This window comes from Moschus berezovskii, chromosome 26 (genome assembly GCF_049115385.1).
Source record: "Moschus berezovskii isolate FMDL1 chromosome 26, NW_MosBer_1.0, whole genome shotgun sequence".
NCBI classification, from domain to species: domain Eukaryota; kingdom Metazoa; phylum Chordata; class Mammalia; order Artiodactyla; family Moschidae; genus Moschus; species Moschus berezovskii.
In genome coordinates, this window is record NC_142485.1 from 2,883,681 (window position 1) to 2,896,039 (window position 12,359).

Genomic DNA, 12,359 nt, shown 5'->3' on the forward strand with positions numbered 1-12,359 from the left:
ATTTGAGACTTCTCTTATTTAGTTCTGTGCCATGTGTATTTTAAGTGCACATGAACACACTATACAATCTAAGAAGTCTCAGTGGGACAGTGGAATTAATAGGTTTTTTATTTTTGGCGTTAGATTTGTTGGTCTTGGTTTATGTATCGATGTGAGAATTGGACGGTAAGAAGGCTGGATGGTAAAGAAGGCTGAACGCCGAAGAGTTGATGCTCTTTGAACTGTGGTGCTGGAGAAGACTCTTGAGAGTCCCTTGGACTGCAAGGAGATCAAACCAGTCAATCATAAAGGAAATCAATCCTGAATATTCATTGGAAGGACTGATGCTGAAGCTCCAATACTTTGGCCACCTGATGCAAAGAGCCCACTCATTGGAAAAGACCCTGATGCTGGGAAAGATTGAAGGCAGGAGGAGAAGGGGACAACAGAGGATGAGATAGTTGGATGGCATCACCGACTCAATGGACATGAGTTTGAGCAAGCTCCAGGAGATTGAGAAGGACAGGGAAGCCTGGTGTGCTGCCATCCTGGTGTCCTTTAACCAGTGAACAACAAACAACAAATATTTCATAACGTCTTCCCCACCTTGAGTCACACGACTTAGAAAAGTGATAGTTCTAGCTGTACCAGAAATTTCACTCGGGGAAGGATACTGGAGTGTGTTGCCGTTTCCTTCTCCTGGGGATTTTCCTAGCCCAGAATCAAATCCATGTCTCCTGCATCGGCAGGTGGATTCTTTATCACTGAACCACCAGGGAAGCCCATATAGGTGGTTAGGTGAAGTAAAAAATAAAAGATGAAAATAACACATGAGGGTAAAAACAGGTTTTTAAAATAAAAATTCTTTTTGTTCCCCTTTGCAGAACGCGTATGCTTAGTGTTAGCAGTGATTTGATTTTCCCTGGTAGCTCAGCTGGTATAGAATCTGCCTGCGATGCAGACGACCCTGGTTCCATTCCTGGGTTGAGAAGATCCCCTGGAGAAGGGAATGGCCACCCACTCCAGTATTCTTGTCTGGGGAATCCCATGGACAGAGGAACCTGTTGGGCTACAGTCTGTGGGGTTGCAGAGAGTTGGACACAACTGAGAAACTAAGCACAGCACAGCACAACAGTGGCTTCAGGTTTTAAGTCCTGCTGCTGGTAAGACATGGAGGCACAGATCATGGCGGGTCTCCTGACTCTTTGTAGATACACTGTGGAAGCTGTGGCAGAAATTGCTACTTTGTTGGTGCTGTGTAAGATGATTTACACAACGATAGTATTTCAAATTAAAAGCGCGCAAATAGGAAAGATTAGTGTAAAAGTGTAAAATTTAATGGAATATTAAAAGAGTAAAGACATTTTAATGTAACTTTCTTTGTCTTTATTTTTAAGAATTCAGAAGGAACTTGCGGAAATTACGTTGGACCCACCTCCCAACTGTAGGTAAGTACTTAATGGATTTTTATTTGTATCGTTTGCATAAGGTGTAATTGAACTGTTGGTCTGATGTCTCAACTGTTGTTGTTGGAGCCTGATTAATTAGCGAAAACATGGTTGTGTTTTGGACTTAGGTGACTGTGAAGACAGTGGTTGTGCTGCTCTCCATGCAGAAATGGAATCTTCACGAGTCTGTTTGTAGTGGTAGATGGAGTTGCCAAAAAAAGAGCAATGCAATAACAGTAAGATAATGGAATTATAGGGCAACACACATAGTGATCTTTTAGTGGAAGAGGTGCTGGAGTTTTAAGTGATTTCTTTCTTGATAGAGTAATACTGTGGCTAAAATATTTGCTGTTTGATAATTTATTCAGTTGTTATCTCGCTGAAAATTGATTTTTAGAAGTGCTGGAACATTAAACAGTGTTTCTTCATGGTTTACATTATTTCTTATAGTCCTGGGTTGTGGTGATTGGAGGTGGTGAGGTTAAGTTTAAAAAACTCTCTCCATTATGACCACATACCCTCAATTTTCTGGTTGGAGTTTACTGATGGGAAGTTAAAGTGCTTGCTTGGAGTTGATTAATGATGCACACAGAGGAGAAGGAGGGAAGTTAGCTTCTGCTGTATCTCGGATCTGGTACAGTAGTCGGAAGATGGCTGTTTGACTACTTGAAGACATTTGTTTGTGTTTTGATGTCAGTTCAGTGTTGGAACCAGGCCAGCGCGGAGTTTTTGTAGTTTAAATTGGTAGGGCTGTGTGTCAGAGGTGAGGGGACGCGCTTCAACATTGAGTACATTGTTGGTATGGTTTCTGATTTTACTGGACTTATTTTAAAATGAAAACAAAGATAACAGCTCTGGGTATTAATGGAGGTGAAAAATTTGTAGGTGGTTATATGGCTAATTGACAGCCATTTTTGTGTAGGAAAAATTCTAATAAGACTTAATGTTTGTAGTGAATTTATTATAGTTCTTTACACGAGAGTCACATATAGTATGTAAACTTGTAGTAATAGTGTTCAAAGAATATTTCACTCAACTAGAACAAATAATTCTTGGTTAGGAAAAGCTGTTGAGTAGTCAGGTGTTTCTGTCACATTTAGGCTGTGTTACATCAGAGCTGTTTCAGATGTCACATCTTTGTTTATGCTTTGGTGGCCAATTCGTGTAAATGGATTGATTTGTGGAAAAACTTAAGTTTGAATTAAACTTAAAGTCTCTTGTTTCATAGGGTAGTATTTGTTTTAATGTTTGAATCTTTTTTTAAAAAAACAAACAAACTGTGTTTTACCACATATTTCTGTTACCTTTTTACAAACAACTGAAATGGTAAATATGTGAACTTAGTTTATACACTTGCTTAAACTTTGAAAACAGATTATTGGCAAAATAAACTAATTGCTTTGTTTTAATGAGCTTATTTAGGGCTCATTTTTGATGACTGTAATCCATGTATAATATGCAATGATTAGAGTTTGCAGTTTTGCTATCAGATATATTATTTCCTGGTGCATTACTCTAATTTAGCTTTGACTTATTACAGGTAATAATTTAACTTAGATTAAACCAATATATTATAAATGTGCATGGAAACTGAAAATTCTGAGGAAAAAATTACATAATGGTTGTTCCTTAACTAAAATGGTTAAATCATAGTTCTGTTTAATGTAAAAAAGAAACGTTTAACTATGGAAATTTGGGGGTTTACTTTTTCATTGAGCCTTAGTTAAAGTGTACTGGTTGTGCAAGCAAAATATTTGTAATAGTTTTTCATTAAAAAAATGTAGATGTCACATATAATTAGCCCCTCAGTTTCAAGAAAGAAACCTACTCAGTTGTATTCCCCCCCAGTTTTACTGAGGTACTGACTATTATAACATAGATACCTCGTTCGGTGGATTTGCTGGCTTATGGAAACTTTGAGTGAAATCCTTTTATTCGTGTGAAGACTGGATAGCCAGATTGCTTCAGAACAAGGACTACCAGTGCAGCTTCTTTGATTGATCCCTATAGCTGATGGGCTCATCAGGCAGAGACGAAGGTCGTGCCCCCTTCATGTCTGCGGCTTCCCTGTGGCAGAGGGTCCTCTCTGCTGGGCTGCCTGGAACGTGCGGGCCCTGCCCCTCACGTCCATGGCCATGCGGTCCCCGCCCTCAAGTCAGCGCTCCCTGCGAGCCCTGCCCCCCGCGTCGACTGTGGGCCCCGCCCCTCACGTCGACGCTCCCTGCGGGCCCCGCCCCTCACGTCCAGGCCTTGCGAGCCCTTCCTCTCGTGCAGAGCCCTTTGTCTCATGCCTGTGCTGCCTGCGGGCCCCGCCCCTCACGTCGGCGGCCATGAGGTCCCCGCCCCTCACGTCGACCCTCCCTGCGGGCCCCGCCCCTCACGTCGACCCTCCCTGCGGGCCCCGCCCCTCACGTCCAGGCCTTGCGAGCCCCTCGTCTCACGCGGGTGCTCCCTGCGGCCCTGTCCCTGACGTCGGCGGCCATGAGGTCCCCGCCCCTCACATCGACGCTCCCTGCGGGCCCCGCCCCTCACGTCGGCGGCCATGCGCTTGCTAAGGGGATTACCATGGTCTTTGGATTTTTTGGTGTCAAATACTTGATTGTGGTTTACAGTAAATCTGCCCACCTATATTTCAGTGACATTGCAGTTACTATCTTCAGAAAGAGAAGTTAGAACATAATTTGTTGGTTTATTTTTGGCACAAAGTTAACGTCAGTAGTACTTCAGTTCAGTTCAGTCGCTCAGTTGTGTCCGACTCTCCGCGACCCCGTGAATCACAGCACTCCAGGCCTCCCTGTCCATCACCAACTCCCGGAGTTCATTCAAACTCATGTCCACAGAGTCGGTGATGCCATCCAGCCATCTCATTCTCCGTCGTCCCCTTCTCCTCCCGCCCCCAACCTTTCCCAGCATCAGAGTCTTTTCCAGTGAGTCAACTCGTCGCATGAGGTGGCCAAAGTGTTGGAGTTTCAGCTTTAGCATCAGTCCTTCCAATGAACACCCAGGATTGATCTCCTTTAGGATGGACTGGTTGGATCTCCTTCCAGTCCAAGGGACTCTCAAGAGTCTTCTCCAGCACCACAGTTCAAAAGCATCAATTCTTCGGCGATCAGCTTTCTTCACAGTCCTACCCTCACATCCATCCATGACCACGGGAAAGTCCTCTAGTTGATTTTTAAAAGCTCTGTGCTGCCTTCGTGTGCGTCTGAATGACTGTAATGATCTGACAGGAGTGTGGTAAACGGCACCCATCGGCCGGCGAGTCAGCCCCGCCTGGCTCGTCCCGCCCGGCTTGTCCCGCTCTGCGTGGCCTTTGCCGGGACGCCCGCCTCTCGCAGCGCTGCCCTGGGCGGGCCAGCTCCTGGCCGCCGAGGGAGAGTGCGCGGGCGCCTGGGTGAGCTCGGGCGGAGAAGGCTGTGCCCTCGGCGGGTCCCGGGACGCTGCGTGTCCGCGTCCGCGGGACGGCGCTTCAGCCTTCTTCCGAGCACTGAGGCGGCGGTGCGGCGGGTGTGTCGGGTCGGAGGTGGGCCCTGGAACTCGAGTGCGTCTCTTCTGCGATGTCCGCTAATCGACTCGGCTTCATACAGGGTCCAGCACGTGGTTGTCTTCTACTGTAGTCTTGTCGAAGGTCTTTTTTTTTCCCCCCGGGTTTGCACAAAATATTTTGATGATCAGTTATTTCTTTGTATAGGAAATATCAGCCTATACACTTTCTGGGTTTCTTTTCACTTTTTTTGTCATTGTTGTCTTTGAGGTAAAAGTGCAGTTGTTTTTTTCTTTTAGACTGGATTAAGTTAATTATTTTATAACAATTAATGTTTAAAACCAAAATCTTATGATTTCTCTAAGGAAAAAGTTTCTGTTCACCAAACTGAAGGGTCTGTAGGATCATCGGCATGGGAAAGTGTACATAATCTGGGTGAAATTTGGTTATACGTTTAGGGTGTTCTCTGTAAATGTAGAGGTGCTTGCTCAGTCTCGGTTCTGCGATGAGAACATAATTGGCCCACGACGTTTGAGGGCTCCTCCGAGGCCTCCGCAGGTGCCCCCGTGTTGGCCCCACTCTGAGTTGGAGGCCTGGCTGGCGGCTGCAGTTGCTCACCGCCTCAGTGACCTGCACACCAGCTTAGCTTGCAGACGACGTGCGGTGACTTTGAGGATTCCGCACAGTCGTCAGAAATGCAGACTCAAAATCTGTAAATGTGCTGCTGTATTCATTTCTATTCCCTCAATGCTAGTGGGAAACTGGCAGCTAGCTAGAAAATTTTCTGAATTAAAATAAAAGTTTATGTCATCCTCAGGATAACCTGTATCTCTGTATTGCACCGAAGCTAGATTGAAATTCTGTTATGATCTGATACTGCCCAAATTTATATTAGCTTTATAAGCATGGAAATGACAGAGATCCTTGCTACTTTTTAAAAGTAGAGACTGTGGTAAAATGATTCGCTTGGATTTTGATTTTTGATTTATTATTTGAGCAAATAAAAGAAAATACTTAGGATGTAGTTCAGTTATATTAGCAGTTTTTACTTTTATTGCTCTGTTTCAGTTATCTACTCGTTGAACACAGGCTCTGCTTTATTTTTAATTGTAACAGCTTTATTGAGATGTAATTTGAAGTGTAAATTTCAGTGACTTTTAATGTATTCACTGCTTTATATGTCACAATCAATTTTGCATTCAGATCACCCCAAAAGATACACCATACCTTTCAGCAATCACTTCTTCCCCATTTCCTCCCAATTTCACCACCACCCAGCCCTCGGCAACCATCGGTCTACTTCTGTCTCTATAGATTTGCCTTTGGGACATTTTGTACAAATGGAATCGTACAGTATGTAGTCTTTTGTGACTGGCTTCTTTCATGAAGCATAATGTTTGCAAGATTCATCCATGTTGTAGCATTTATCAGTACTTTATTTTTGACTCTGAATAATATTCCATCGTGTGGCTATATTACATCCTATTTATCTGTTCACTGGTTGATGGAAGTTTGGATTGTTTCCACTTTGTGGTTATTGTGAAGAAGGCTGCCATGAACATTTGTGTACAAGGTTTTGTGTGGACATTTGTTTTGATTTCTCTTGGGTATAGATAAACGTAGGAGTAGAATTGCTGGGTCAAACACTAACTGTGTTTAACCTTTTGGGGAACTGCCAGACTATATTCCAGCGTGGCTGCACCACTGTACCTACCTAGCAGCAGTGTATCAGAGTTCCGGTTTCTCCATAGCCTTAGCAACTGTCACTGTCTGTCTTTTAATGATGGCCCTCCTTGTCGGTGTGAAGTCACTGTGGTCTGGATGTTTGTCACCCTGTTGAATAACGATCTTGACGACTATCTTTTCATATGCTTATTGGACATTTTTGTATCTTGTTTAGAGAAGTGTCTGTTCATATTCTTTGACAATTTTTAAGTTGTTTTGTCTTTTGTTCTTGAGTTGTGAGTGCTGTCTGTTTGTTTTGACTGCAAGCCCCACATCAGACACATGGCTTCCAAATACTTTCTTTCATTCTGTGGATAGTGTTCTCACTTTCTCGATAGTTACTTTTAAAGCATAAAAGTTTTAACTTTTGATGAAGTCCAGTTTATTTTTTTGTTACTTTGCATACTTGCGGTTATTTCTGTAAAACCATTGCCTATTCCAAGATTAAGAAGATTTTTGCCTGCATTTTTCTAATAAGAGTTTTTTAGTTTTAGCTTTTATATTTTGCTGTCTGATCCATTTAGTATATGGTGTGAGCTACAGGTCCAACTTCATGCTTTCCTTGTAGATACCCAGTTATCTCAGCACCACCGCTACAAAGACCCATTTCCCCATTGAATTATCTTCATATCCTGTTGAAAAATCAATGGATGGTAAACGTGAAGGTTTATTTCTGAACTCTCAATATTATTCCATTGACCTATGTCTGTTGTTAGGCCCGTACCACAGTCTCGATTTTTGTTGTTTAGTTGCTAAGTCATGTATGACTCTTTGCAACCCTGTAGCCCGCCAGGCTCCTCTGTCCATGGGATTTCCCAGGCAGGATACTGGAATGGGTTGCCATTTCCTTGTCCAGGGGATCTTCCCGATTTAGACATGGAACTCGTGTCTTCTTCACTGGCAGGTGGATTCTTTACCACTGAGCCACCTGGAGCTTTGTAATAAGTTTTGAATCAGAAACTATAAGTGCTGCAATTGATTTACTTTTCATTGTTTTAACTCTTGAGTTAAGGTTCTGCCAGAATAGAGGAGACCGACTGGACACACGCCTCACCACTGGCTTCATCTTCCTGTTGACGCGAGTCACTTACTAGAGGAAGGTCTGTTTTCCAGACCCTAGTTACTGAAACAGTATGTGGGAAAAAGTGTGTGAGTTACTGTCTTTCTAAACTGTGTCACAGAACAGGAAGGCACTGAGATAGAAACTAGGGGCTGTGCCTTTATAGGTGTGATTTCTACAGAGAGCCAACAGTGAAAATCTGTTGTCACTAAGTCTTTTCCTTTTATTGGTCATTATAATAATATTTATGGAGCAGTTTGTAGCTTTTAAAGGATTTTTATGTATGATGCAGTTTAGTCTTTTTTTCTCTGTGAGGCTCCTGGAGTTAAGTAACTTTTGTTGAGGATTGCACGACTAGAAATGTTTGATTTGCATTTAAACCCAGGTTTTCTGATCATTCATCATTTAGTTTTCCAAATGTGTGAGTAGATAGAGAAATACATTAAACATTACATTTGTGGTACATGTGGTTTAGTTAAGAAAAAAAAATCAACATGCAAGGCAATTCAGTATATTGTAGGTATTATGCTTGATTTAAATTTCTGAATCCCATGAAACAATAGTTAGTTGGGACTCTGAAAAGTAATTAATTTGAGTGGTGTGATCTCTGTGACACTTTTCTGTCATGTGTGTCTGTATGGGTGTATCTGTCCGTGTCATGTTGTTATTGCCACTGAGCCAGGTAACGGATCTCTCACATTTGGATAGTTTGAAGTTCTGTGTCTGCACTTTCAATGCCAAATTGTTTTTCCCCATTCCTCAGCCTGATTCTTTGTCATGTTCCCCCACACCTCAGTATTCACTGAGGGCTTCCTGTTAGATCTGTGGTAGAAAAGCCTTCTACAACCTTCTACAACTTTCTTGTAGGTTGCAAGAAGGCAATCAGATGTAGTTCCTAATCCCGTAGAACGGTTAAAACTAACAGAGAAAACATAAAATGCTTAAAGGGCCGAGACCAGGGGACTGATGGTGCAGCTGGCGGAGACTGCCAGTATCTGTAGACTGTGGATCTTAAAAGGGATCTGCTTCCCTCTTCACTCCGTGACCCTAAAGCTGATGGCCTTGTGTATTGTTCAGTGTTAGTAGTTAGCTGCATTTTGTAGAAAGCTGAGCTCTGGTTCTGTTTTATTTTCTTACTCTTTTTTTCCACCTTGTATCTCTCATCATTTTGTACTTTTATACTGCGTAAGTTTTTTTTAAAGCCACCTCCGTCTTTTTGGAGCAAGGCAGATTATTAGTAAACAGTCTGGATAACTGAGAGGTGATGCCTTTTTGTTAGCAGAATGCTGGAATGCCTCTTCTGAGGACTCATGGTGTGCTCAGTCGTGTCCGACTCTTTGTGACCCTGTGGACTGTAGCCCGCCAGGCTCCTCTGTCCGTGGGATTCTCCAGGAAGAATACTGGAGTGGGTTGCCATGCCCTCTTCCAGGGGATCTTCCCAACCCAGGGATCGAACCCAGGTCTCCCACATAGCCGGCGGATTCTTTACCATCTGAGCCACCACGGAAGCCCAGGGAAGCAGAATGCTGGAGTGCCTCTTATGACGGAGGAGTCATTAACATGATAAAATTTAAGTATCTGCAGAGGCCCTGTGTTACCTAGGATGCTGAATTTTTACATCCATATCTCCTTTCTTTCGTGAGATGATTGAGGAATATACTCACTCCTTTGAGTTCTTGACTCCACGGCTGCAGTGTTGAGGGGTTTTGCATAGACTCTCCGAGGACAAAGGTCTTTTCGGCCGTCTGGGTTGCCGGAAGTACCCAGGACCCTGAGCGCGTGCGGGGCCGCGGGGCAGACGGCGCTGCAGCCCTGCGGAGCGCGGTCTTCCGGGACCTGCCTTTGGCAGAGCTGAGTTTCGGGAACTTCCTGCCTGTCTGTATTCTTGTTTCTGTACCTTCTTTGATACTCGCGGTGTGCTCTTTCATTACCCCCGAGAATGTATGCGTGGTTTTCTTTCCGGTTCATCTCAAAGCTGACTTCACCCGGGACACAACCAACCCGGCCGCGAGGGGCGCTTACTGCAGACGCGCGGTCCAGCTACCGTCGTTCGCTCAGTACCTTTACTATGAAGCTGGGCTTGGGGAAGACGCCACTGTCGCAATAAAACCACCGGAAAAATTCCTCCCTTTCTCACTCCAAGGTGTTGTTTTTTAGCATCTGCCTTTAACCATAGATTTTTAAAATATTTATTTCGTAGTAAGAGAAAATGTTGAGTGATAAAGTGAGTTTTGTGCCCATTATTTCTGGTTTCTGATTTTTTTCCCCCTAATCTTTGCTGCTTTAAGAACGGTATAAAAATGTCTGAGAAAACATACATTAACTGATCACAAAGGGATTACACTTTATAACAGCAGTAGAACATTTTATCACTTATTTTAGTTTGCCCGGTTTTATAACTGGTTATTATTTCAGATTTATTGCTTAAGCACTTTTGATAGAAAGTGTCATGTTACTGTCTAGCAGGTAATATTTTAGTTCCCATAGCTGTTCTGTCCTGAAAGCTATTCTTTAGTGTGCCCAAAGCGTTTTCTTTACAGTGATTATTACTGTTCATTGGCTTCAATATCTTTTATCAACTAAGCTTTATTGCAAATAGCAAGTCAGACAATATTTATTAGTATTTTTTACTTTAAGAGCAATGTAAGTTTAGATTTTAATGTTACCACTGTTAGCTTTCTGACTATGCTTTTTGTAAATGTTCATTTAGAATTGTTTACTTAGAATGTCTGTATATTTTAAGTTAGGGACTTAATAGGATCCTTTAAAGGTATAATGAATTCCATACTTGGTTGAAGTGAAGTGAAAGTCGCTCAGTTGTATCCAACTCTTTGCAACCCCATGGACTATACAGTTCATGGGATTCTCCAGGCAAGAATACTGGATTGGATAGCCTTTCCCTTCTCCAGGGGACTTTCCCAACCCAGGGATCGAACCGGGGTCTCCTGCATTGCAGGCGGATTCTTTACCAACTGAGCTGTCAGGGGAGCCCTTATTTGGGTAGAAGCATCATATTATTCTGGGCTTCCCTGGTGGCTCAGCTGTCAGAGCATCTGCCTGCAATGCAGGAGACATGGGTTTGATCCCTGGGTCAGAAAGATCCCCTGGAGGAGGGCATGGCAGCCCGCTCCAGTGTTCTTGCCTGGAGAATCCCTTGGACAGAGGAGCCTGGCGGGCTGCAGTCCATGGGTCGCAGAGAGTCAGACATGACCGAAGCGACGGAGCACACGTGCACGCTGACTCCCTTCTTCCACTCTCTGCACGTGGAGGAGGAGGCCTGGTAATGATTGCGAACCATCCGGAGGAGAAGTGGGCCCTGGAGCCCGAGCCAGGTCTCTGCCTTGCTTCCCCTCCCGTACCCCACTGCTCTCAGGTCTCCTGATGCTATAATTCCTTTGTCTGACTTATCCAGTTGGGTGAGAGTTCTTTCCCTAATGTCTGTACTTCAAATCTTTGCACTCATTTGACGTTTGGTGGACCTGTGAGGGAAGGGATACACTTGCTGTACTAGGAAGCTGGCATCTCTGGATGCTTCCAGTGTTTGTGGCGGTGTCCAGAGGTCTGTAATTTACCAGCGTTGTCTCATTTAATCTTCATGACTCTCCGGGAGGGAGGCACTAGTTTTAGGTAGTATTTTATAGGTGGGAAGACAGGCTCAGACAGGTTAAATCACTTGTTCAAGGTTACAGAGCACTACGGTGCAGAACTGAGATTTCAGGCTTTAGAGCCCAGGTGATCTGCGCTTTTGCTGTGCTGACTTCCTTTTGCAGAATAGACACAGGAGAGCTGTCTAGAACAGCACTGACCCACAGAACTTTCTGTTAGGGTGCAAGTGGTCTGTTTCTGGCATCCAGTGCAGTAGCTATTTAGCACTTGAAAGATAGCTAATCTGAGTTAATTAATTTATAATTTTACTAAAATCTAAATTTAGGTGACCATATATGACTAGGAACTACTGTGTCACATAGTACAGACTTAGAAAACTGAACACTTCTCAAGCTTAAATTTATGCTTCACTTTAATGTTCAGTTCAGTTCAGTCATTCAGTCTGACTCTCTGCGACCCCATGTATCACAGCACGCCAGGCCTCCCTGTCCATCACCAACTCCCGGAGTTCACTCAAACTCAACCTCCATCGAGTTGGTGATGCCATCCAGCCATCTCATTCTCTGTCGTCTGCTTCTCCTCCTGCCCCCAATCCCACCCAGCATCAGAGTCTTTGCCAGTGAGTCAACTCTTTGCATGAGGTGGCCAAAGTACTGGAGATTCAGCTTTAGCATCAGTCCTGTTCAGTTCAGTTCAGTTCAGTCGCTCAGTTGTGTCCGACTCTTTGCGACCCCATGAATCACAGTTAGGTGAGACTAAACTAGCAGGTCATTTTGAGTTTTTTAAAGGGTACTTACAGTTACACATTTGTCTTTCCCCACCCTTCCTACCAACCACCATTATTTTCTAAGAGCCAGTGACCCCTAACGTATTTTTTAGAGCATCACACAAAATGTCTTTAATTAAGTAAAAGACCCATATAAATATTAACATTATATAGCATGGTTAACATTTTTTATTTTATTTCTTTAACAAAGTGAAAGTGACATTGAAAGCCTTGTTTTCAGGTGAACTCATAGGATTTTGAAACAGGAAAGCGTATGGTCTGGCCTCCCTC

The 12,359-nt window shown here is 43.5% G+C and overlaps 1 protein-coding gene across 2 annotated transcripts in view; it reads left to right on the forward strand.

The window, feature by feature from the left end:
• The window catches only part of LOC129549462 (ubiquitin-conjugating enzyme E2 E2), a 361,063-nt gene that overhangs the window by 15,810 nt on the left and 332,894 nt on the right, over positions 1–12,359 (forward strand). For both annotated transcript variants that reach the window (XM_055416768.2, XM_055416762.2), the window contains exon 3: positions 1,377–1,427. In XM_055416768.2, the coding sequence (XP_055272743.1) occupies positions 1,377–1,427 (51 nt within the window). The remainder of the gene's footprint in view (positions 1–1,376; positions 1,428–12,359) is intronic.